Source organism: Lampris incognitus, chromosome 4, assembly GCF_029633865.1.
Source record: "Lampris incognitus isolate fLamInc1 chromosome 4, fLamInc1.hap2, whole genome shotgun sequence".
Taxonomy (NCBI): Eukaryota; Metazoa; Chordata; class Actinopteri; order Lampriformes; family Lampridae; genus Lampris; species Lampris incognitus.
The window spans coordinates 8007646-8035195 of record NC_079214.1 but is presented as its reverse complement, the minus strand read 5'-3'; the positions used below and the strand labels follow the sequence as shown (position 1 = coordinate 8035195).

General features: G+C 48.0%; 1 protein-coding gene across 2 annotated transcripts; it reads left to right on the top strand.

Annotated features, from left to right (window-relative positions):
• Positions 1 to 1009: 1009 nt before the first annotated feature.
• Positions 1010 to 3239, top strand: LOC130111833 (C-C motif chemokine 22-like). Of its 2 annotated transcripts, none has more exons than XM_056279129.1 (3): positions 1010 to 1151; positions 1252 to 1378; positions 2164 to 3239. In XM_056279129.1, the coding sequence occupies exons 1-3, from the start codon at positions 1094 to 1096 to the stop codon at positions 2366 to 2368; spliced, it is 390 nt and encodes a 129-aa protein (XP_056135104.1). In that variant the 5' UTR covers positions 1010 to 1093; the 3' UTR covers positions 2369 to 3239. The 2 variants fall into 2 exon arrangements, with proteins under 2 accessions (XP_056135104.1, XP_056135103.1); XM_056279128.1 differs by having other exon boundaries at positions 1249 to 1378.
• Positions 3240 to 27550: the final 24311 nt, after the last annotated feature.

Here is a 27550-nt window from a genome sequence, read left to right as displayed (position 1 = left end):
TGTCTGTTAAGATTGTTACTGCTGATTCTTCCCACAGGATAACCCATTGTAGTACCTTGTGTTGAGCGTGGATTGTCACTCACAAATGCCAAAATTCCTCATTGTTGGAAAAATATAACAGAAGAAAATCAGAATCAGAACACTTTATTCAGCCCCGAGGGGAAATTGGGTAAAATCAGCATACATCGAAAATCCATCCATTATCCAAACTGCTTGTCCTGCTCTTAGTGTCGCGGGGATGCGGGAGCCTATCCCGGCAGGCATTGGGAGGCAGGCGGGGAGACACCCTGGACAGGCCGCCAGGCCATCACGGGGTCCATCGAAAATATCTTTCCCTTTTTCGGAATTTCCTTTCTACATCCCTTCCTTTTTCTGTACAGCACTAAATACATTTTGCACCTAATTTCTGTATCTTCTGGCAGAGTTGTGCTGCCATGGAGCGCGTCCACGGGTGGCGGATGGGGTAATGCTCCCTCAAATTTGGGGGACAGCTGTGAAATAAGGAGGCTTACCTGACGAATAAGCAGTCGCGGACCAACAGCAGCGGTTGCTACTAGGGCACAGTGGGCCATTGGGTGGCACCGGTGGTCCTATAAAAAGCTACAAAGGCCCCATAACGGCACTGTGACAAGGCGTTTGAAGGTCGCCTTTAAATAGAGCTGGTCTACACCGGGCAGCAGCAGTGTAGCACCTGTAGTTGGCAGACGAGCCAAACTGTCTGGCCAACGGTAGCTTCAGGACAACAGGAGACATGCTGGAAACTCTAGTATCTGGTCTCCTGTACTGCAGGCAGAAGGCAGTGTAAACCACTGTCTATTTTATTACCCAAACCCAAAAATGATTAAGCATTTTTTTTTGTTGGGCGGCCAACATCAGAGCTGACGATGCCAAAAGAAGAGGAGGAAGAAAAATTACTGTTAGAGTTTTTCCTAAGAAAGGAACGTCTGAGAAAAGTGTGGGTGGGTGGGTGTGAAGACATCATAGGCTCAACTCCATTTAAAGGAGAGTCCAGAGCCAGGGTCCGACACGGATCAGACCAGATCTACACTGAAGGTCCAAGTCTGAAACAGAAGCTTTTCTCTCTCCTGGAGTCATGAAGATGATGCTGGTTCCAATCCTGCTGCTCTGCTGCGTCTGCCTCCCAACTCAAGGTCAGTGGTGCTCTGTCTGCTTTCACACGCTTAAAGTACACCTCTTATCTTGGTGATGTCAAAAGTGTTGTTGACAAAATATGTGTTAATGTATTAGCAGGTTCATGGGGAACCATAAATGTCTCCGAAAAAGGCTGCTGTCAAAGTTTCAGATCAACACCAATTCCCTGGGCCCTTGTGAAGGATGTGACACCGACGCCGAATGACTGCCCTCACACTGCTTTGGTGTAAGTCTGTTTGCCGTCACAAAGCTGACTCGGCAGTAGCATGGTAGTCGCTTTTCTTTGAGACAGTTGTGTAATTCGTTGAATCTGTTTCCTTGCGTTGAAATTAGTCAATCAAAACTTTATTTTTAGAGCACATTTTACAAATCAAAATGCAATGCCATAGGCAGGTTTATTGTTATGGCACATTTCATACACAAAGGCAAATCAGAGTGCTTTACGTAAAGGCATAAAAGAATAGGATAAAAAGAAATAAAGATAAAAACGTGATAAGATAAAGAAACGTAAAACATAAATAAAAAAACTAAAAACGTAAGTAGAATAAAAAGGGTCTAAGTGTGGGGGTCAAAGCCCAAAGTGAGAAGTTGTGTCACCATGAGGTTGAAGGGCTAAACATAAATCAAAGTGCACAGACTGAAAAGTAGGCAATGACACCAGAAGAAAAGAGAAGAAGATCATAAGATAAATGGAGCGGGATAAAGATCATATAAGAAGAGTTGAGAGTAAATGGATAGTAAAATAGAGTTATGAAAATATTAAAGAATGAGGGCACGACACGACCTGTCATTGATCCATAGCAAATCAGCAGCCATTAAGAAAGAGATGGTTGGTCGTCCAAAGTAAATTCTAAAGATGTGTTTTGTCTAAAGCTTGAAAGTTGCTGTTGCTTCACATGTTGGGACCTTAGAACGCCGCTCGTCTTATTATAACAGAAGAAGTTTGTCTGTGGATCTGCATGAGGACTCTTATCAGAAACATATCAAATGTGTATTGTGTACTTGTTACAGGGTAAGAACTGTGGCCAGAAGGTTTTGTGTCGACCCCAAGCTGCGGTGGGTGGAAAGACTGATGAGGAAATTCACCACAACAACAACGACCACCTCTAGTCTTCCTGCGGACGCTGACAACCGTCAAAGTCTAACTGCTGAGGACGTTGTGTCAAAAACTAAGGGGGTATGTGGGCACAATGACCGCAGTTTATCCTCGCATTAGCCTGAATATACATGTTGTATGCACAAGCAAACACTCTGTCACGCAAGTTTGGCGTGCGTTCAGTTAGTGTGAAGATGTGTCTGTTCAGAGCATGTTGTACACCACTCTATACTGCACACCTGTGGTCAAACAACATATTGTACACCACTTTATACTGCACACCTGTGGTCAAACTACATATTGTACACCACTCTATACTGCACACCTGTGGTCAAACTACATATTGTACACCACTTTATACTGCACACCTGTGGTCAAACTACATATTGTACACCACTCTATACTGCACACCTGTGGTCAAACTACATATTGTACACCACTTTATACTGCACACCTGTGGTCAAACTACAAAACAGCAAGCTTACAGCGGCTTCAAGTAGCTTATAATGCTGCTATGAGAATACTACTAAAAAAGATCTAGATGGTGTAGTGCAAGTTAAATGTTTGTGGCTGAAGAAGTCACTACTGTTCAGGCTCTTCTAAGAACTCGCATGTATAAATTTATCTGCCGGCTCGATGACTCTGATAATGTAATCATCACGAGTTTAACTAATATAAGATTCAGTGCCACACGCTACCAATCCCGGCAGTGGGACCACTGGTGTAGCTGCCTTCTTGTAAGACCCCAACTTGTTCCATTTATGTTATTTTATTGTGTTTACTCTGTGTATTGTCTAGGGGTTTTGTCTTTTTTGGGGGGGGTGTTGAGGGGGGGATTTCCCCCCTTTTTCTCCTCAACTGTATCCGTCCAATTACCCCATTCACAGTGGTGACTGGCCAAATATCAAGAGATGAAAATCTACTTAAACATGTTAAACACAATTAAGTTGTATAATGCAAATAATGATGAAATAAAAGTGTTTTCAGTCTGTGATCGCCTGTCAGCAGCATTAGATACTGGTTCCAAATGGTGTTTGGTTGATTTCTGTCTGAATACATATACTTCCTGGGTGAGGGGCGCCGGCCAAATGATACCTTATGAAAGCCCTCGAACTTGTGGCGAGCAGGTGACCTGAGGCTGCTGTCTGATTGGTTTCTTCAGGTTTTCCAGGGGGCGCAGTTCTGTGCTGCCCCAGACACTCCCACTTTCATTGGCAGCGAATTGGTATTGTTTTCATGTTGTCTGATCTAATGTGATTGGACAATTCTCGTGGCTGTCAATCATGTTCACACCCACCACAACGCCTCGTCTCGACTGTCAATCATCCACCGTCTGCGAACCCTGATAAAATCTATAGGCTACATTGTCCTTCTTAATAACCGTGACCGTGTGGACATTAAAGCAGCTGTCAGGTGGGCTGCACTAAAGCAAATTGCGCCCCCCCACCCCAACATTTTTTAGCACCAGCCGCCACTGCTTCCAAGCCGCCCTGGTCGCTGCTCCGCCCCCTCTGCCGATCCGGGGGAGGGCTGTAGACAACCACATGTCTCCTCCGATACATGTGGAGTCCCCAGCCGCTTCTTTTCACCTGAGGGTGAGGAGTTTCACCAGGGGGGCGTAGCACGTGGGAGGATCACGCTATCCCCACCCCTCCCCAGTTCCCCCTCTCCCCTGAACAGGCGCTCCGACCGACCAGATGAGGCGCTAGCGCAGCGACCAGGACGCAGGCTTCCCACCCGCCAATCATGTTTGTAGGGACGCCCGACCAAGCCGGAGGGCAACGCGGGGATTCGAACCGGAGATCCCCGCGTTGGCAGGCAACGGAATAGACCGCTACGCTACCCGGGCGCCCCGGGGTTTGTCTTTTTACCTATGGGTCTTCGTCCTTTATGGGCCCTGAGTCTGCGATAAAGTTTTGGATTGAATTGAATTGGAAAATGTAATACGTCACCAGTTGTAGCGTCTCTCCGCGCGCGAGCGAGAGTAGGCCGCTGCGACACTCGCAGGCGTCTTCCGGGTTTACACGTTCACGTTGGCCTGGACACTTTAGGGCAGGATGACCAGCCGGGTTACTGAAACGGAGGAATACAAGCACACGGCTCGTCGCCAGGTTCACCTTAACCGGAAGTGAAGAGGTTTCTTTATTCGCGCTCCTGCGCGTAATTAACGACCACTCACGTGAGACGTCACAGCGCCACCACTGGCCAGGAGGTAGTACCAATTACATCACTGCATGAGCGCACATGAACACAAATCAAATCAGCTCTTTGTCATCGTGTCCTATACTAGACTTTATCACATTAGTATAGCTGTAAAATAATAACGAGGCAAGAGACGAGCACCGTACGTTTTCAACTCTTCTTTTTTATCTCACTTCTTCATCACCCTCAGCACCGTACTACTCAGCAACAATCATTAGGCTACTGCGCCCTCTGGTGGCGTGGTGGTATTGCAATGCATGAACAATGAATGAACCGACTACACAACACATAGGCCTTATGTAAACTACTGTTGCGGGACAGCTCCCTGACAGACAGACAGTCTGACTAAAGAGACCCTGTTAGCCAATGAGAAGAGACTTAGGAATGCGTGCGTGCTGCCTATTGTTATCCATTGCACAGCACAGCGTGAGTTAGTTGTTATAGTGGTTTACAGACTGTCACACAGTGTTAGCTTAGCATAACGTGTTAGCGATCAGACGTAACATTCCTGAGTCCTACACCTCGACTGAGCTGACGCTAGACAGTGACTAACCAGCGACGACCATAATAGAACCAGTAAGAGTGATTACCAGCCCCCAGAGAGAGATCAGAGTGTGCAGCCAGTGACAGTGCGAGTGTCTGCAGAGTGAGACCATCCCAGCCAGGCTAGCCAGCGTCCGTCATCGTCTGCAGACTGCAGGAGCAGTGCAAGGTGGGTTGCTAAACCCGTAGCCTAGCCCGGCTAATTAACGCCAGAGACTGTGTTGTCGCACCATAATTCCCAGCCTCCAACTACTTAATATAAGAACATCTAAACCCAGTCCCGCGACAAGTGGTGTCAGAAGTGGGATAATTGGATTGCATTCTGTCTCCATACAGAATAGCGGTGCTATTGCTATTTACGTTAGCGTCCTTGCTAACTAGCAACCGGCTAATTACGTGCAGTAGCACTTTATCAAGGCCATCGTTGCATGTGATCTAGATGATGTTGGAACCTACTGAGGAGATCGAGCACGTGGAGCACGGTGCTGTAGGGGGGGGAGAGGATAGCGCTGTGGAAAGCGAAATGGAAAAGCAGATGTGTCGTCTAGCCCAAATGTTTGAGCGGTCCCTCCTTAACCAAGAAAAGCAGGAACAATCAATGGAGGAGGTGAAGTACATGCTTAAAGGGGTACTTGTCGGGCGAGTTGTGCCACATCCCCAACCTCCCGCTGTGCAGCAACTGAGCACGGGACTCCACCCGCTCCCTAGTTCCCCGCAGCCATTCAATGGCTATCAGGAGGGCTTTGATAGTGGCCATGGAGCCAGTCATAGCATTACAACATTGGAGGTGCAGGACATGGAGTTAACTACTCCACTGGTCCCCCGTCCAGACGGACCGGATGTGAGACCCCGTGAATATGCTTTGCCCCCGGGAATGGAGAATGTCGGCCCAGTAGCGGATGGCCGCAACAGAAGTCACCATCCCAAACCCCTTGTCACCAGTACTCCAGCGGAGCGTAAAGGGGGAGCGCCAAACCCGACATCGACGGCCACCGGCGCGACGCAGTCCGACCTAAATGCTGACATCAAGGAGTTGAAAGCCGAGGTAGCGGCGCTGCTGCAGGAAATGCGGCGTTCCTGGAAACCGTCCCCCCCGCAGCTGACATCCGACACAGCCGAACAGAAGAAGGACGAACGGGGCAGAACTCTAGAGCGGCCGGCGAGCAGCACTAATGGGCAGCGGCGTTACCAATCACCGAGTCCGGGCGCCACCCCTAGAGGCTCCTGTTACCAGTGTGGAGGCCAGGGCCACTTCCAACGAGACTGCACCTCCCGCTCACCGAGCCCTCACGTCAAGGAAAAGGCCGATAGCCAGCCAGCACCCCGCATAAACCGAGCAGCAGGAGATGGTCCTAGTCTGGTAGTGCCCATCACGGTCAACAAACTGGAACTCAAGTGCGTTGTGGACACCGGCGCGGAGGCGACCGTCATGTCTGAAGACACCTTCCGTCAGCTGGAGCTAGCTGGTCAGCCAAGTGTGGGGACTGCCGTCCTGAGGAACGCGGAGGAGGGGAAAGAAATGACCGAGACTCCGAAGTATAGAGTCACCATCCGCTTGGGCCGTAAGACCAAGGACTGGGACGTCTACGTCGCACCCATCCGCGACCCCTTTCTCCTGGGTCTGGACTTTATGCTAGCCGCCAGAGTCACAGTTTCGGTCGGAGGACAAGTACACGTTGATGGAGAACCGATCGGCACTGTCGTCATAGGCAGGTCGCTAGGAGAGTACACGGTTTCCAGAGTACTGCTGGAGTGCCCCTCGACTTTACCAGCGGAGAGCGAACGCGACGTCTGGGGTCTAGTGGAAGGCCCAAAGCCAGGAATTTCTGCCGTCCTGGAGCCCACTGGCCTTGCAGAAGGAGTCTCTTCAGGCAGTGTAGTAGTCGACGTTGCCAAGAGAGTCCCTGTGCGACTATGCAACTTGTCGCCCCGCGAAGTGACCCTAAGGAGAGGTGTTTGCTTGGGCGTGTTGGTTGAGGCAGAGGAAACCCCGTCCCTAGAGCCGAACCCCACGAACCCGGCGGAGAAGGAACAAGTGTCAGTGCGACGGCTGGAGTCCGCAACAGCCTTGGATCTACCAGACCATCTGTCATCCCTGTATGCAGCCGCCAGTAAGGAGCTCGAAGAGGGGCAGCAGAGAGCCCTACTGCAGCTTCTGGTCAAGCACAAGGAGGTCTTTGTAGCAGCAAACGACGACCTGGGCTGTTTTGATGCTGTCCAGCACCGCATCGACACCGGAGAGGGACGCCCAGTACGCCAGGCAACCCGCCGCACACCGCTGGGGTTCCAGCAAGAGGAGGAACAGCACCTCCAGGAAATGCTGAAGGCTGGAGTGATAACGCCATCGACGTCTGAGTGGGCTTCACCTGTGGTCCGGGTGAGGAAGAAAGATGGAGGCGTTCGATGGTGTATCGACTACCGAATACTCAATGAACTGACGCTGAAGGACGCGTACCCGCTTCCAAGGATTGAAGAGTGTCTGGACACCCTGGAAGGCGCAACCGTGTTCTCCACGTTAGACATGCAGAGTGGATACTGGCAAATTGGAGTCCATCCTGCTGACCGATGCAAGACGGCCTTCATTACTCGCTATGGCCTGTACGAGTACGCCCGAATGCCTTTCGGACTCTGCAACGCGCCAGGCACCTTCCAGAGGGCCATGGAGGTTGTCCTGCGCGGGTTGCAGTGGAAGAGCCTCCTCGTGTACCTAGATGACGTCATCGTCATTGGCCGCAGTGTTGAAGATGGGTTGAAGAACCTGGCCATCGTCCTCGAGCGGGTCCAAGCCAGCGGGCTCAAGCTCAAGCCCCATGAAAGCCCCACGAAAGCCCCACGAAAGCCCCATGAAAGCCCCACGAGCGCCCAGGTGTCTCCCTCCTTGTCTCCGCCCTTGGCTACCAGCAGTTCTCCAGGGGAGCCGACCACTACTCGACGCCGAGAGGCCGCAGCCCGTGTTCCAGGCGGGCAGTCTTCCGCCCCTGACCCAGAGGGAGCCGAAGCAGACGTTGCTGAGCCCCTGCCCCTCCCCACCACTAGACGGGGCAGACCAGTCCGGCCGCCTGCCTGGCTCCGGGACTCTGTTCGAGACTGATCTTGACGGACGTGACTAGTTGACTTAGGGGGTTACTAGGCTAGTCACAGGAGTCCTACTTTAATAGTGACCACCCAACCAGTTTATTTTGACGCCCTTAGTTCCGGGCCTAGTTGTGTGCCGGGTGTTTTGTCCCGGGTGTAATTCCGACTCTAGTTCCCAGAGTTATTTTATCTTTATGTTGAAGGGACTCAACAATCTAAAGGGGGGGTAGTGTTGCGGGACAGCTCCCTGACAGACAGACAGTCTGACTAAAGTAACGCGAGACCCTGTTAGCCAATGAGAAGAGACTTAGGAATGCGTGCGTGCTGCCTATTGTTATCCATTGCACAGCACAGCGTGAGTTAGTTGTTATAGTGGTTTACAGACTGTCACACAGTGTTAGCTTAGCATAACGTGTTAGCGATCAGACGTAACATTCCTGACTCCTACACCTCGACTGAGCTGACGCTAGACAGTGACTAACCAGCGACGACCATAATAGAACCAGTAAGAGTGATTACCAGCCCCCAGAGAGAGATCAGAGTGTGCAGCCAGTGACAGTGCGAGTGTCTGCAGAGTGAGACCATCCCAGCCAGGCTAGCCAGCGTCCGTCATCGTCTGCAGACTGCAGGAGCAGTGCAAGGTGGGTTGCTAAACCCGTAGCCTAGCCCGGCTAATTAACGCCAGAGACTGTGTTGTCGCACCATAATTCCCAGCCTCCAACTACTTAATATAAGAACATCTAAACCCAGTCCCGCGACACTACTAATAAGACACGTTAGTCCCTAGCTAATGAGTCGGACCCTTTAGCCGAGCGGTTAGTGATGTCGCCTCGTGGTGCAGTACACCACGTTTCGAATCCCACACCGGGCAAGAAAATAACCGGTTACACTAATTTGAATGTAAGACGGCTACAATGTCCGGGTATAAACATTCGTTTTGCATTTGGCGGACTGTTGTCATTCATTCATTTGGCCTGGTCGTCTGTTGGTGTTCCTTTGTCATGCTGTGGTGGTCGGAAGCCTGTGGTCCAAAGCGACAGAAACATTTCTGAAGCTTAACTTCAGTATCACGTGATCTCCAACCTTATATGAACTTTCATCATATTGTAGCGCTATCTATCCTTTTTAACCGTCAAGGACAACGCTCCTGAGTTCTCTATACAACTCGGTATCCAATAAACTATTGAAGTATGTTAACTTCGCTTCTTATGTGTTTAAAGTATGTTCTAAAGGCTCTAAATGTCTTACAGTGTCATCTGGTAACTCCAACTAAAAAGTTGACTACCCCTTTAAGGCGCTCAAATATGGCATATGACCCCTTTAAGGCAATCTAACGTGGTCTAGACACCTCAATGTGTCACCGAGTAACTTATATTAAAATGGTGGACTAGCCCTTTAAGGTTGTCTCAACATGTCACTTACCATAGCCTAGACACCACAGGAATAAACACACATGAATAATCCACACTCACACAGGTACATAGAATTATATATACAAATGTATTATGAGTAATAATTATTAGAATGAATGAAAGTGATAAGCCTCAATGGCTAACAAGCATCTGCTTTCATATACACACAAATTAATCAGACTAACACATTAGCATACAGCTCAATAACCCTATAACTAAGCCGGCAATAAAATAAAAGAAAGTCAACCCCCAGTTGCAGGCCTGTTTCTTTATCGGGTACGTTGGGACCCTAAACAGCCCTCTTCGCTCCCCTTGGAAGCCCGCACATCCGGCTTGTACTCACAAAGAATGAATGCTCCTCTTCGTCTCGCGCTTCCCGCCGCAGCGAACGTCAGGCCGGCAGCCCTCCTAGCTAACTGGCTAGTTAGCCGTTAGCACCATCTCACGGTCGAACCGTGCGCTCGCCTCGGCAGCACAACACGGCAACAGACGACTCCTTCTGCGTTCCTCGATGGTCGCATGAACCCACCACTACACTGTACTGATAACGTTACTTCGCTAAACTAGAAGACGGCCCGACTCACTGTGGGGAGAGCCCCTCACCGCATCCAGTCCATTCGCCCGTCTGGCTGTGTTAACAACGAACACCGACTGGCTAGCTCGCTCCGTAACGTCGCTGGGTCCACATATGGGACTGACGAGTAGTCAGTTTGTCTCCCAAATCCACACAAACCGTTCCCGGGATGGGTCTCGGTCAGACACCCGCACACATCACTGTTCACTAAACTTCAATTACATTTCTCTCACCGCAAAATAGCATAAAACAACTCGACATCAAACTGCTCCGTTTGGCTCACACAAGGGACGAGAGACCTCCTTCTCCCCGTCCAGTCTGCTCGTGCTGACGTTTCCCGCTGCCCTCTCAACCAATCACATTCAAGGTAAGGTATTCTCTCCACAGCCAACCAATCACAACAATGGTAAGTTTCAACACGAAAGTAAATGCATTTCACATTGGTAAACAACTGTTTAGCAGAACAATATCAACAATATAATATATACATATTCAAAAGGTAAACAAAATAACAAACATAGGCCAAACTCTTATCTAATAGTGCAATGTAATATATCTAAGGCCTATAATTTAACCACAGGGTTACATTCTGATATTTGGCCGATGGAAAATGAGGAAATAAGTTCAGAAAAAATGTATATTATCAACCTTCTATTAATATTTGCTAAATTTCATATTCATTGTACCAAATTTGCACGCCAGCGTCCAAACATTAGTGTATCCAAAGCACTTCTTTCATCCTATTTAGGATCTTTAAAAGCACGTATGAATCCTAAAGCCAGCAAAACCAGAAGACTATGTGAAGAATATAATTTAACTTAAAGCCTGTATCTCGAGCTTTTTTATTTGTCTTTATTATGGATATGTAAATTTTAATTGTGAAATAATTTATATTTTTGTAACTACTTTTTGTCCTATTGTGATGTAATATTTTCTTGTTTATATGTTTTGTTCAATAAAGAAAAAAAAGAGTGCCATATTAAACGGTAAATACTAAAAAAAAATATATATATATATATATATTTGGCCGACGAACCAGAGCCCTAGGAAGAGGGAGTTGCGTCAATGAGGGGGGCAGAACGCGAGAGGGTCACGTCGTTAATGTAGCCGCCGAACAGTTCCAAACGAAGCTGTTGTGTAGTCGGTTCATTCATTGTTCATGCATTGCAATACCACCACGCCACCAGAGGGCGTAGTAGCCTAATGATTGTTGCTGAGTGTAGTACGGTGCTGAGGGTGATGAAGAAGTGAGATAAAAAGAAAGGAGTTGAAAACGTACGGTGCTCGTCTCTTGCCTCGTTATTATTCTACAGCTATACTAAGGTGATAAAGTCTAGTATAGGACAAATTGGCGACGAGAAATGGCGACTGCAGCTGTGCCCTTACCTGCTTTCTTTCTGCCGTGTGCCGGACGACCTACAATTCCGTTCGACATGTGGGCTAGGATGTTCAGGAATGAAAGTCAGTAGGAGCAAGACAGAATACCTATGCGTGAATGAGAGAGAGGACAGTGGAATGGTCAGGATGCAAGGAGTGGAGGTGACAAAGGCATTTGAGTTTAAATACTTGGGGTCAACTGTCCAAAGTAACGGGGAGTGCAGTAGAGAGGTGAAGAAGAGAGTGCAGGCAGGTTGGAGTGGGTGGAGAAGTGTGTCAGGAGTGATTTGCGACAGAAGGGTATCAGCAAGAGTTAAAGGGAAGGTTTACAAGATGGTTGTGAGACCAGCTATGTTATATGGTTTGGAGACAGTGGCACTGACGAAAAGACAGGAGGTGGAGCTGGAGGTGGCAGAGTTGAAGATGCTAAGATTTTCACTGGGAGTAACGAAGAAGGACAGGATTAGGAACGAGTATATTAGAGGGACCGCTCAGGTTGGACGGTTTGGAGACAAAGCAAGAGAGGCAAGATTGAGATGGCTTGGACATGTGTGGAGGAGAGATGCTGAGTATATTGGGAGAAGGATGCTGAATATGGAGCTGCCAGGGAAGAGGAGAAGAGGAAGGCCAAAGAGGAGGTTTATGGATGTGGTGAGGGAAGACATGCAGGTGGCTGGTGTGACAGAGGAAGATGCAGAGGACAGAAAGAGATGGAGACGGATGATCCGCTGTGGCGACCCCTAACGGGAGCAGCCGAAAGTAGTAGTAGTAGATGTGGGCTAGGATGTTCGAGAACTATCTGCTAGCCATTGATGCGGATGGTGATGACTGGCCAGACACGAGGTTACGTGCACTTCTTTTACATGGTCTGGGTACAGAGGGCCAGCCTGTGTTTTATACACTTGCAAATGCAGGTAGGACTTACAAAGAAGCAATGATGGCACTGCGTGCACACTTCAACCCAGCCATAAATGTTGTGGTGGAACGTCATAAGTTCAGACAGAGAATACAGAGACCGCAGGAGTCCATTACAGAGGACGTTGCCGCGCTGCGCGAGCTTGCCACGACATGTGGGTTTGACAACAATAGAGACGAAATTATACGTGACCAGATCATCGAGCATATCCATTGTGCAAAGATACGCGAGAGACTGCTAGGACAAGCAGATGCAAATTTGACACTTGAAAGGACACTCCAGATTGCATGCCAGGCGGAAGCTGCCATCGGGTATGCGCGCACGCTGGGTTCAGAGTCCCAGGGTCCCGTGCAAGCTGTAACGGCGAAGCCTAAACGTCCATTCAAAAATAAAGGGAAATACAACCGCTCTGCAGAGCCTGCAAACGCCACTCCAAGACAGGACAGATGCTGTTTTAGGTGTGGGTCGTCTACTCATCTTGCAAATGCTCCAGACTGCCCTGTCCTGAAAATGACTTGTCGGAAATGCAATAAAGTAGGTCATTTTGCCAAAGTTTGTAAATCTTCTGAAAGGTCAGGTGAAAAGTCTACCAAAAAAGTACGTGAAGTTGTTGTGCAAGTGCTGGGAATTAATGCAACCCAACCAGCTCAGAAAATATCATGTGAAGTGACTATTGTAGTGAACCTGCGGCGGGAGGGGATTGACATGGGATGTGGCTCTTTGATGAGTTGATGGCTTGCAGCCGCGCAGCTGGAATGGAGGAGACTGATTTTTAGCATCAGTGACATGGACCTAGGGAGAACTCACCTTACCACACACAGCATTGATACTGGTGATGCAAAGCCCATTAAGATGGTTCCCCGTAGAGTTCCCCTGCATCTCCAGCAGGAAGTTGCAGATCACATGAAACAGATGCAAGAAAACGGGATCATACGGCCTTCATGTAGCCCATGGGCCGCACCAATTGTGCCAGTGTGGATGAAGGGAGGCAAATTGAGATTCTATGTAGATTATAGAAAACTTAATGATGTCACTACAAAAGACGCATATCCCCTCCCCAGGATTGATGACGCCCTGGATAGCTTAGCTAATGCCACCTTGTTTTCTACCCTTGACCTTGCCAGTGGTTACTGGCAGGTCGAGGTTGATCCAAAGGACAGGCCCAAAACAGCTTTTGCAACCAGACAGGGACTCTTTGAGTTTAATGTTCTGAGCTTTGGTTTGTGTAATGCCCCCAGTACCTTCCAAAGGCTCATGGACCTGGTGTTGGCAGATCTACAATGGACCACATGTTTGGTCTATTTAGACGATATTATTGTCTTTGGCCGTACATTTCCAGAACATCTCAGCCGTTTGGACGAGGTGTTGTCCAGGTTGTGTGCAGCTAACTTAAAAGTCAAGCCATCTAAATGTGATCTTTTTTCCACTCAAGTAAAATATCTGGGTCATATTATTTCAGCAGAGGGAATTAGGGCAGACCCTGCCAAGGTTGAAAGTGTGTGTGGGTGGCCGGTACCAAAAAACCAGACTGAGGTTAAAAGCTTTGTTGGGCTAGCCTCCTATTATAGGCGGTTTGTAAAGGGGTTTGCAGACATAGCCCGCCCCTTGCACAGATTGACAGAGAAGGGGAGGAGATTCAAGTGGGGAGATGATTGTCAGCAGGCCTTTATGCAGTTGAAGTCCAGTCTGATTACAGCCCCAGTGTTGGCATACCCCGACCCCCAAAAGAGATTTATTCTGGATACTGATGCCAGTGATGTGGGAGTTGGCGCAGTATTGTCCCAGGAGGAGGGGGGTGCCGAGCGTGTCGTGGCCTATGCCAGCAGGGCTCTAACTAAGGAGGAACGTAGGTATGCCACCACAAAAAAAGAGCTATTGGCCATGGTAACATTTACCAAGTTCTTTAAACATTTTTTGTTGGGGAAGCAGTTTGTTTTGCATACTGACCATGGCTCTTTAAGGTGGTTGCATAACTTTCGGGATTTAGAGGGGCAGCTAGCTCGGTGGGTGGAGCAATTGGCAAATTTCAATTACGAAATAGTGCACCGCCCTGGAAAACAGCATGCTAACGCAGATGCTTTGTCCCGGTTGCTGGCCTTTGTTGAAGGGGCCGGTACTCAGTCCTCACCCCCTGACCTCCTGAATACACAGTCTGTACCTTATGTATCAGTGCATGCAGTGACAGCCCAGGGACAGGGGTCTTCTAGAGCAGATCTGGGAGATGAATTGGCTCAAGCTCAGCGAGATGATGAAGAGATTAGTCAATTACTTCAACTTCTGCTGACTTCTGCTTCAACTCTGGAATGTGTCATCTCCAGAAGTTCTCTGATGACTCCTCCATCGTGGGCTGCATTGGTGAGGACAATGAGGTGGGGTACAGAGGTGTAGTAGAAAGCTTCATCAGATGGTCGGAGGAGAACCACCTCCAGCTCAATATTGACAAGACAAAGGAGCTAGAGGTGGACTTTTGCCGGAAGAGGAGCCCCAATGAGAATTCAGGGGGACCAGGGGGAGAGAGTGGATACCTTCAAGTTCTTGAGTGTGCACTTGAACTGGTCGGCCAACATTGAGGCCACTTACAGCAAAGGGCAGATTAGGCTGTTCTTCCTACAGTTCTTTGCTATTGGTTGAGGCTGTGGTTTCACCAAAGTTCACCAGAGGTAAACTCCGTGTGAAGTGAAGATGCACATTTCTTTTGCCATCAGAAGCGAATGTTTTATTCGCCCCTTCACCAGCACAGAATGGACGTGAACGGGAGGCGAACGTTCGTCAATGTTAATTCCGCGCATATGAGACCGTAGCCTTAATGTGGGCTACTGGAGAGCATAATGTAAGCATAAATTCACAGCAGCTAGCTAATGTTAGCTGGCACACATTTAAATAGCTAAGTACATGTTTATGATGTTAGCCAGACCATAGTTACCGTGTAAGCTGTAGCTCCTTCACATCCACTTTAAACACTCACCACCAGAAACCGGAATGGATCTTTTTTAGATTAATATAACTACAATATAAACGCCCATCTCAAATAACGGCCTGTCTCTAATTAAGGCCGGTTGCGCTACGCTGTTCAAACAGATACACGCCCAGGCTATTATTGGATTTTGATCATGTTATGGGTATGATCAATGCATCATTAGCTAGCAAGTTAGCTAACAATCTAGCTAAAATATGGATCTGGCTGGGGATTAGTTAATTCACTTGAGGTGGTACACACAGTCAGTTTATGTTTTTAAACCTTTTATTCTGTTGATGGGTAGACTTAATCTTTCTTTGAACAAAATTACTTAGATGGCATCCGTCACAGGACTAGCCTATGGTCCTAGGAGTCACCAGTCACACCAGCCACTAGACTCACTCACTGAAGATGCAACTCTGAGATGCTACAGAGAAGGAATCTGGGAAACGTAGTCAAATAGCATGCAAAGGTATCAAGATGAAGTAAAGCGTTAACTTCATCCCCCAAATTCCCACTTAGTTTTACTATATGCAACGGTTCAGACCACTGAGCCGGATACATCGAGGGGACATAAAGAAAACCTTCAAAAAAGTGTTGTTTATGAGTGAATTGTTTCAAAAGTGGAGTCAGCTTCTATTAAATAAATATGTTCAATTACATAATTTCTTTAGAAGTAATTTATTGGGGGACAACTTCATGTTTCCAGAAGTTGGAGGGGACATGTCTGTTAAGATTGTTACTGCTGATTCTTCCCACAGAATAACCCATTGTAGTACCTTGTGTTGAGCGTGGATTGTCACTCACAAACGCCAAAATTCCTCATTGTTGGAAAAATATAACAGAAGAAAATCAGAATCAGAACACTTTATTCAGCCCCGAGGGGAAATTGGGTAAAATCAGCATACATCGAAAATCCATCCATTATCCAAACTGCTTGTCCTGCTCTTAGGGTCGCGGGGATGCTGGAGCCTATCCCGGCAGGCATTGGGAGGCAGGCGGGGAGACACCCTGGACAGGCCGCCAGGCCATCACGGGGTCCATCGAAAATATCTTTCCCTTTTTCGGAATTTCCTTTCTACATCCCTTCCTTTTTCTGTACAGCACTAAATACATTTTGCACCTAATTTCTGTATCTTCTGGCAGAGTTGTGCTGCCATGGAGCGCGTCCACGGGTGGCGGATGGGGTAATGCTCCCTCAAATTTGGGGGACAGCTGTGAAATAAGGAGGCTTACCTGACGAATAAGCAGACGCGGACCAACAGCAGCGGTTGCTACTAGGGCACAGTGGGCCATTGGGTGGCACCGGTGGCCCTATAAAAAGCTACAAAGGCCCTATAACGGCACTGTGACAAGGCGTTTGAAGGTCGCCTTTAAATAGAGCTGGTCTACACCGGGCAGCAGCAGTGTAGCACCTGTAGCTGGCGGACGAGCCAAACTGTCTGGCCAACGGTAGCTTCAGGACAACAGGAGACATGCTGGAAACTCTAGTATCTGGTCTCCTGTACTGCGGGCAGAAGGCAGTGTAAACCACTGTCTATTTTATTACCCAAACCCAAAAATACTTAAGCATTTTTTTTTTTTGGGCGGCCAACATCAGAGCTGACGACGCCAAAAGAAGAGGAGGAAGAAAAATTACTGTTAGTTTTTCCTAAGAAAGGAACGTCTGAGAAAAGTGTGGGTGGGTGGGTGTGAATACATCATAGGCTCAACTCCATTTAAAGGAGAGTCCAGAGCCAGGGTCCGACACAGATCAGACCAGATCTACACTGAAGGTCCAAGTCTGAAACAGAAGCTTTTCTCTCTCCTGGAGTCATGAAGATGATGCTGGTTCCAATCCTGCTGCTCTGCTGCGTCTGCCTCCCAACTCAAGGTCAGTGGTGCTCTGTCTGCTTTCACATGCTTAAAGTACACCTCTTATCTTGGTGATGTCAAAAGTGTAGTTGAAAAAATATGTGTTAATGTATTGGCAGTTTCACTGGCAACCAGAACTGTCGTCGACAAAGCCTGCTGTTACCGTTTCAAATCAACACCAATTCCCTGGGCCCTTGTGAAGGATGTGACGCCGACGTCGAATCACTGCCCTCACACTGCTTTGGTGTAAGTCTGTTTGCCGTCACAAAGCTGACTCGGCAGTAGCATGGAAGTCGCTTTTCTTTGAGACAGTTGTGTAATTCGTTGAATCTGTTTCCTTGCGTTGAAATTAGTCAATCAAAACTTTATTTTTAGAGCACATTTTACAAATCAAAATGCAATGCCATAGGCAGGTTTATTGTTATGGCACATTTCATACACAAAGGCAAATCAGAGTGCTTTACGTAAAGGCATAAAAGAATAGGATAAAAAGAATTAAAGATAAAAACGTGATAAGATAAAGAAACGTAAAACATAAATAAAAAAACCAAAAACGTAAGTAGAATAAAAAGGGTCTAAGTGTGGGGGTCAAAGCCCAAAGTGAGAAGTTGTGTCACCATGAGGTTGAAGGGCTAAACATAAATCAAAGTGCACAGATTGAAAAGTAGGCAATGACACCAGAAGAAAAGAGAAGAAGATCATAAGATAAATGGAGTGGGATAAAGATCATATAAGAAGAGTTGAGAGTAAATGGATAGCAAAATAGAGTTATGAAAATATTAAAGAATGAGGGCACGACACGACCTGTCATTGATCCATAGCAAATCAGCAGCCATTAAGAAAGAGATGGTTGGTCGTCCAAAGTAAATTCTAAAGATGTGTTTTGTCTAAAGCTTGAAAGTTGCTGTTGCTTCACATGTTGGGACCTTAGAACGCCGCTCGTCTTATTATAACAGAAGAAGTTTGTCTGAGGATCTGCATGAGGACTCTTATCAGAAACATATCAAATGTGTATTGTGTACTTGTTACAGGGTAAGAATTGCGGCCAGAAGGTTTTGTGTCGACCCCAAGCTGCCGTGGGTGGAAAGACTGATGAGGAAATTCACCACAACAACAACGACCACCTCTAGAGTCTAACTGCTGAGGACGTTGTGTCATAAAAACTGAGGGGGTATGTGGGCACAATGACCGCAGTTTATCCTCGCATTAGCCTGAATATACATGTTGTATGCACAAGCAAACACTCTGTCACGCAAGTTTGGCGTGCGTTCAGTTAGTGTGAAGATGTGTCTGTTCAGAGCATGTTGTACAACACTCTATACTGCACACCTGTGGTCAAACTACATATTGTACACCACTCTATACTGCACACCTGTGGTCAAACTACATATTGTACACCACTCTATACTGCACACCTGTGGTCAAACTACATATTGTACACCACTCTATACTGCACACCTGTGGTCAAACTACATATTGTACACCACTCTATACTGCACACCTGTGGTCAAACTACATATTGCACACCACTTTATACTGCACACCTGTGATCAAACTACATATTGTACACCACTTTATACTGCACACCTGTGATCAAACTACATATTGTACACCACTTTATACTGCACACCTGTGGTCAAGCTACAAAAAAGCAAGCTTACAGCGGCTTCAAGTAGCTTATAATGCTGCTATGAGAATACTACTAAAAAGATCTAGATGGTGTAGTGCAGGTTAAATGTTTGTGGCTGAAGAAGTCACTACTTTTCAGGCTCTTCTAAGAACTCTCATGTATAAATTTATCTGCCGGCTCGATGACTCTGATAATGTAATCATCACGAGTTTAACTAATATAAGATTCAGTGCCACACGCTACCAATCCCAGCAGTGGGACCACTGGTGTAGCTGCCTTCTTGTAAGACCCCAACTTGTTCCATTTATGTTATTTTATTGTGTTTACTCTGTGTATTGTCTAGGGTTTTGTCTTTTTTTGGGGGGGGGTGTTGAGGGGGGGGATTTCCCCCCTTTTTCTCCTCAACTGTATCCGTCCAATTACCCCATTCACAGCGGCTGCACTAAAGCAAATTGCGCCCCCCCACCCCAACATTTTTTAGCACCAGCCGCCACTGCTTCCAAGCCGCCCTGGTCGCTGCTCCGCCCCCTCTGCCGATCCGGGGGAGGGCTGTAGACAACCACATGTCTCCTCCGACACATGTGGAGTCCCCAGCCGCTTCTTTTCACCTGAGGGTGAGGAGTTTCACCAGGGGGCCGTAGCACGTGGGAGGATCACGCTATTCCACCCCCTCCCCAGTTCCCCCTCTCCCCTGAACAGGCGCTCCGACCGACCAGATGAGGCGCTAGCGCAGCGACCAGGACGCAGGCTTCCCACCCGCCAATCATGTTTGTAGGGACGCCCGACCAAGCCGGAGGGCAACGCGGGGATTCGAACCGGAGATCCCCGCGTTGGCAGCCAACGGAATAGACAGCTACGCTACCCGGGCGCCCCGGGGTTTGTCTTTTTACCTATGGGTCTTCGTCCTTTATGGGCCCTGAGTCTGCAATAAAGTTTTGGATTGAATTGAATTGGACAATGTAATACGTCACCAGTTGCAGCGTCTCTCCGCGCGCGAGCGAGAGTAGGCCGCTGCGACACTCGCAGGCGTCTTCCGGGTTTACACGTTCACGTTGGCCTGGTCACTTTAGGGCAGGATGACCAGCCGGGTTACTGAAACGGAGGAATACAAGCACACGGCTCGTCGCCAGGTTCAGCTTAACCGGAAGTAAAGAGGTTTCTTTATTCGCGCTCCTGCGCGTAGATAACGACCACTCATGTGAGACGTCACAGCGCCACCACTGGCCAGGAGGTAGTACCAATTACATCACTGCATGAACGCACATGAACACAAATCAAATCAGCTCTTTGTCATAGTGTCCTATACTCGACTTTATCACATTAGTATAACTGTAAAATAATAACGAGGCAAGAGACGAGCACCGTACGTTTTCAACTCCTTTCTTTTTTATCTCACTTCTTCATCACCCTCAGCACCGTACTACTCAGCAACAATCATTAGGCTACTGCGCCCTCTGGTGGCGTGATGGTATTGCAATGCATGAACAATGAATGAACCGACTACACAACACATAGGCCTTATGTAAACTACTAATAAGACACGTTAGTCCCTAGCTAACCCTTTAGCCGAGCGGTTAGTGATGTCGCCTCGTGGTGCAGTACACCTCGTTTCGAATCCTGCACCAGGCAAGAAAATAACCGGTTACACTAATTTGAATGTAAGACGGCTACAATGTCTTGATATAAACATTCGTTTTGCATTTGGCGGACTGTTGTCATTCATTCATTTGGCATGGTCGTCTGTTGGTGTTCCTTTGTCAAGCTGTGGTGGTCGGAAGCCTGTGGTCCAAAGCGACAGAAACATTTCTGAAGCTTATCTTCAGTATCACGTGATCTCCAACCTTATATGAACTTTCATCATATTGTAGCGCTATCTATCCTTTTTAACTGTCAAGGACAACGCTCCTGAGTTCTCTATACAACTCGGTATCCAATAAACTATTGAAGTATGTTAACTTCGCTTCTTATGTGTTTAAAGTATGTTCTAAAGGCTCTAAATGTCTTACAGTGTCATCTGGTAACTCCAACTAAAAAGTTGACTACCCCTTTAAGGCGCTCAAGTATGGCATATGACCCCTTTAAGGCAATCTAACATGGTCTAGACACCTCAATGTGTCACCGAGTAACTTATATTAAAATGGTGGACTAGCCCTTTAAGGTTGTCTCAACGTGTCACTTACCATAGCCTAGACACCACAGGAATAAACACACATGAATAATCCACACTCACACAGGTACATAGAATTATATATACAAATGTATTATGAGTAATAATTATTAGAATGAATGAAAGTGATAAGCCTCAATGGCTAACAAGCATCTGCTTTCATATACACACAAATTAATCAGACTAACACATTAGCATACAGCTCAATAACCCTGTAACTAAGCCGGCAATAAAATAAAAGAAAGTCAACCCCCAGTTGCAGGCCTGTTTCTTTATCGGGTACGTTGGGACCCTAAACAGCCCTCTTCGCTCCCCTTGGAAGCCCGCACATCCAGCTTGTACTCACAAAGAATGAATGCTCCTCTTCGTCTCGCGCTTCCCGCCGCAGCGAACGTCAGGCCGGCAGCCCTCCTAGCTAACTGGCTAGTTAGCCGTTAGCACCATCTCACGGTCGAACCGTGCGCTCGCCTCGGCAGCACAACACGGCAACAGACGACTCCTTCTGCGTTCCTCGATGGTCGCATGAACCCACCACTACACTGTAACTGATAACGTTACTTCGCTAAACTAGAAGACGGCCCGACTCACTGTGGGGAGAGCCCCTCACCGCATCCAGTCCATTCGCCCGTCTGGCTGTGCTAGCAACGAACACCGACTGGCTAGCTCGCTCCGTAACGTCGCTGGGTCCACATATGGGACTGACGAGTAGTCAGTTTGTCTCCCCAGTCCACACAAACAGTTCCTGGGGGGGGTCTCGGTCAGACACCCGCACACATCACTGTTCACTAAACTTCAATTACATTTCTCTCACCGCAAAATAGCATAAAACAACTCGACATCACACTGCTCCGTTTGGCTCACACAAGGGACGAGAGACCTCCTTCTCCCCGTCCAGTCTGCTCGTGCTGACGTTTCCCGCTGCCCTCTCAACCAATCACATTCAAGGTAAGGTATTCTCTCCACAGCCAACCAATCACAACAATGGTAAGTTTCCACTAAAGCAAATGCATTTCACATTGGTAAACAACTGTTTTGCAGAACAATATCAACAATATAATATATTCATATTCAAAAGGTATACAAAATAACAAACATAGGCCAAACTCTTATCTAATAGTGCAATGTAATATATCTAAGGCCCATAACTTAACCACAGGGTTACATTCTGATATTTGGCCGATGGAAAATGAGGAAATAAGTTCAGAAAAAATGTATATTATCAACCTTCTATTAATATTTGCTAAATTTCATATTCATTGTACCAAATTTGCACGCCAGCGTCCAAACATTAGTGTATCCAAAGCACTTCTTTCATCCTATTTAGGATCTTTAAAAGCACGTATGAATCCTAAAGCCAGCAAAACCAGAAGACTATGTGAAGAATATAATTTAACTTAAATCCTGTATCTCGAGCTTTTTTATTTGTCTTTTTTATGGATATGTAAATTTTAATTGTGAAATAATTTATATTTTTGTAACTACTTTTTGTCCTATTGTGATGTAATATTTTCTTGTTTATATGTTTTGTTCAATAAAGAAAAAAAAAGAGTGCCATATTAAACGGTAAATACTAAAATATATATATATATATATATATATATATATATATTTGGCCGACGAACCAGAGCCCTAGGAAGAGGGAGTTGCGTCAACGAGGGGGGCAGAACGCGAGAGGGTCACGTGGTTCATGTAGCCGCCGAATAGTTCCAAATGTCTCCAAGGTCGTCAGCCCCGAGGTCGCCGCCATCTCCCCCACAGGCTGTGACCACACCATGCCGTGAGTTACAGGGCCGGGCCTTCTCCCGGAGCGGGAGGCAGATTAAGCCTCCAGAAAGACTTGACCTCTAGGTCATACACTGTACTGAGATTGACACACACACGCTCACACGCACACACACACACACACACACACACACACACTGGACTGTGGACATTAAAAAAAACACAAAAAAAAAACGAAACAAAAACTGTGATGTTCACTTCTAATGTTCTTATTCAGTGGTCTTGTGGATGTTCTGATGCTGCCATTTTGTCGTTATTGTTCTGCAGAGGTTTTGGTTGATATTGACTTGCTGTTCCTTCTTGATGCACTATTTCCAATGCACTACTTTAATATTGGGATATGAGCACTAATGTTCTAATGGCTAATACTACCCATTATATTACTTAGTATTGTATTCTACGAAAGGAAGGGAGATGTTGTAGGGTAATGTTATGCAGCCAACAGCTCCCCCTGGGGGCACTGATGGATGTATACTTGCCCTGTGTAACATGCCTCAGTTCTGTTATGGGCACAGCCGGTGAATACATGTTACTAAGCGACACAGCCCGACTCTGTCTGTTATTCGTATGCACCTACACTTGCAACAGATACGGGCGCCGCTGTGTCCATCATTCCTGAACCCGTCTACAGAGAGTATTTCAGCGATGTGCCCCTGACAGAACCGGAGGTTAAGTTAGTGTCATATACAAAGTCAGACATCCCAGTAATAGGCTGTCTATCAGCTACAGTGCAGCACGAAGATACTACAGTTCCGGCTACACTATTCATTGTGAAAAAGACAGGTACCGCTGTCTTGGGGATGGACTTATTCAGGGCACTGAGACTTTCTATAGTAAATAATACTGTGCTCTCAACTGTGGCTCCAGTGACAGAGGTTCAAACTGGACCAGTGAAACTGGGCTTAGCCAAGGGGTTTTGTCCACCGTGTTAGAGTGAAGGAGGGCAATGAAGCAGTACAGCCCGTCCAACAGAAGCTGAGGAGACTTCCCCTCTCCGTGAGACGAGCTGTCTCCACAGAACTTGAGAGACTGTTAGAAATGGACGTGATAGAGAGGATTGATGCATCTCCATGGGTTTCACCCATCGTGGTCACGCGACGGAAGAACGGTGCGGTGAGACTGTGCGTGGACTTACGTGAGCCTAACAAGGCTATAGTGATGGACAGTTACCCACTTCCACACATGGATGACTTGTTCTCCGAGATGAGCGGTGCTACTGTATATTCTTCCATAGATCTCGCAAACGCATATCATCAAGTCCTTTTAGCGCCAGAAAGCCGGGACTTAACCGCATTCATAACGCACGACGGACTTTTCAGGTTCAAACGGGTCCCATACGGGCTGTGCTCCGCCCCAAGTGCGTTCTCCAAGATGATGTCGCTCGTACTTAAAGGCCTCAAGGGGGTCCAGTACAACTTGGACGATGTCATAGTGTATGGCAAGGTCAAGGAGGACCACGACTGCAACCTGCAGGAGGTGCTCGCCGCTATCAGGGGCGCCGGCCTCCAGCTAAACGAGGAAAAATGCCAGTTTAACCGGTCCAGCCTGCGGTTCCTTGGGCACACGATCTCTGCCCAGGGCCTGCAGCCACTCACCGAGCACGTCAGAGCCATTACAGAGGCTCCAGTGCCAAGTGATGCTACAACACTTCGCTCATTTCTAGGGCTCACGGCGTGGTACCAGAAGTTCGTAAACAACTACGCGTCGCTCGTGGAGCCTATGCGAGCATGTCTGCGTGAGGACACATTTCAGTGGACTTCAGCAGCTCAGGAGAGCTTCGAGGCGGTGAAGGACCGTATTGTAAACAGCCCAGCGCTGTCCGTCTTCGACCCCAGCCTCCCCACCTACGTGTCTACGGACGCATCCGATTATGGCTTGGGGGCCGTACTGACACAACTACACCCGGATGGGACAGAACGTACAGTTGCATGTGCCTCACGCACACTTAACCCCGCTGAACGCAAGTGCTCCATTGTTGAAAAGGAGGCGTTGGCCTGCCTGTGGGCCGCTGAAAAATGGAGGACCTTCTTATGGGGTACTAGGTTTACACTACGCACGGACCACCAGGCTTTGACCACACTACTTGCAGCAAAAGGCCTGGGCCGCGCAGGGATACGCATTGCGCGTTGGTCTGCGAGACTGCTGTGCTTTACATACGACGTGGAGTACCGTCCTGGCTCACAAAACCAGGCGACTGACTGCTTTTCCCGGTTGCCCCTCCCTGCAGACGAGGATACAGAGCCAGTGACCGAGCCGGAGCTTGTTGCTCTGTTGGACACAGAACTGAAAGCTCTTTCAGTAAAAGACTTTACGGAGGCATGTGAGGCGTGCCCTGAGCTCACAGCTCTTAGAGCACAGATAAACAGGGGCTGGCCTAAGACAGCTAAGTCCCTACCAGACGAGCTCAAACCATACTTCGCCGCGAGAAATGAACTGTCAATACAGGATGTGATTATTTACAGGGGGCCTCACCGACGACTTGTGCCAGTTGCCCTACGGAAGCAGCTGGTGGACTTGGCACACGAGACACACCAAGGGGTGGTCCGCACCAAACAGAGGCAGCGGGACTTATACTGGTGGCCCGGTATGGACACGTGTGTGCAGGAGACTATCCGCTCATGTGGATCGTGCCAGATGAATGATAAAAGTGCCAAGACGCATTCTGCTCCTCTGCAGCCCATCCCACTCCCGGATGCCCCATGGCAGAAAGTGGGGATAGACATAGTGGGACCGTTCGAGTCAGCTACTTGGGACTGTCGCTTTGCTGTGACGCTGACTGACTACTACACAAAGTGGCCAGAGGTCGCTTTCACTTCAACTATCTTGCTGGTTGTCCATCGTGCCCGATGATGACCATCTTCTTCTATTTGTGGGTCCTTTGAGGACTCAGATAGCAGAAGATACCTGTGCAGAGATGGGTTTTAAAGTGGCATGGGGGGGTGCGCTTCTCCCAACGCCACATGACTTGATTGTAGAGGAGATGGTTCCGATGGCAAGGGGGATCCCTAGACGACCGGCACCTCCACACAACTGCAGGGGGCTGCCGGAAATCCGGTTTTTCGGAAACCGCCTCGAAGCGTGCCGCCACAGCTTGCTTTTCTGTTGAGGTGAGCTCCCTTAGCCTTATGTCTTCCAGACTCACCCACAAGGCAGCGGGGCAGTGGTTGATAGGTGCCAGGGCGTGTCCACCAGGGTGGGCCTGCACACCATATCTCTGGGGCCCACTGCTGCTCCGAGATCCCCTGCCCAGTTAGCCTGGGGCCGCAAGACCCCAGTTACCACGTGTGGCCACGAGGAGGCCTGGCAGGAGTCTTGGTGAAGGAGAGGCTATGTACTGGCAAGGGAAGGCTTACACGCTAGGATGCTTCCCTATTCGCCACAGAGGCTAGCCAGCGGCAGCAAGCTAAGGGCAGGAAGGACACAAGCGGGTTGGAAGAACACATGCACCTTCCCTCCAACTACACACTGCTGCACTAGACGCATCACAACACCCTGTGTGTATGCACACACACACACGCAATTCAACTATCACTACCGCTGCAATCACCACCTTCCTGTCTGCTGTGTTCTCCCGGTTTGGAAATCCTATCGAACTGGTGAGTGACAATGGAACACAATTCACCTCTACCGAGTTTGCAGACTACCTTGCAGCGAGAGACATTAAACACAGTAGAGTGTCTCTTTACTATCCCCAAGCGAATGGAGCCGTGGAGCGCTGGAACCGCGTTCTCAAAGAAACACTACTCTCTGCCGAGCGGGAGAGAAGGCCATGGAAGCCATACGTACAGGATTTCTTGTCCACCTACCGTGCTACCCCACATGGCACCACCGGGGTGTCACCGTATGAACTCATGTACAACCGACTGATGCGCACCAAAGTGACCATTGGCCCTGCACGAAAACCTGACCCACTGTCGGAGGAACAACTACGCAGTCGGGTTGCTGCCAAACAGGAGGCATCGAAAACCTACACTGACAAGAAAAGGGGAGCACGTGTGCCTAAGATCATAGAGGGAAGCTTAGTCAGAGTGAGGAAACCTTTCCATGTGAAAAAGGGACTATCTAAGTTTCAGAGACCTACCCGAGTGATACGCAAAGCTGGTTCGAGTGCTTATGTGCTAGAGGATGGGCGTACGTGGAACGCTGCCCACCTCTCTCTGGTCCCTGAAAGCGGAACAAACAGGAAATCCGATCCAGAGCCAGTTGCCAACCCTGCTCCAGTGCCGGAGTCGGCCCGACAACCTGAGCCGCCCCAACAACCAGTTGGCACTGGGGTCATGGACAGACCTGTGAGAGTAAGAAAGGAGCCTGCTTGGCTGAAGGACTATGAACACTAGTTAGTCCAATGGACGGTGAGAAATGAGGAGAGAATAAGTTGATACTAAAATGTGAAAAAAAAAACAACGCTGTGACTAAGAAAAAAAAGAAATGTTTGTTTTGCACTGATTTTGATTGATACCGGGTTACTGTGATTTTAGTGCCTTGTGATTGAAAGTGCCTATGTTACACTGATTAACATTTTTGGGATTACAGGTTCAAGATTTCCTGCTATATTTTATTTACAGTAATATTACAGTGGAACTGTGGTTGATGGTTATTGTGGTTGATGGTTATTATAACATTTCTATTGTGGGAAGTTGTGTTGATGCTGATAGCACTTGAGTTATTGTACTACTGATGTCTGTGACATGGGACGTAGTATTTTCATGTACGGGTAAGCTTCTTAAGAGAGGGGGAATATGTTGTGTAGTCGGTTCATTCATTGTTCATGCATTGCAATACCACCACGCCACCAGAGGGCGCAGTAGCCTAAT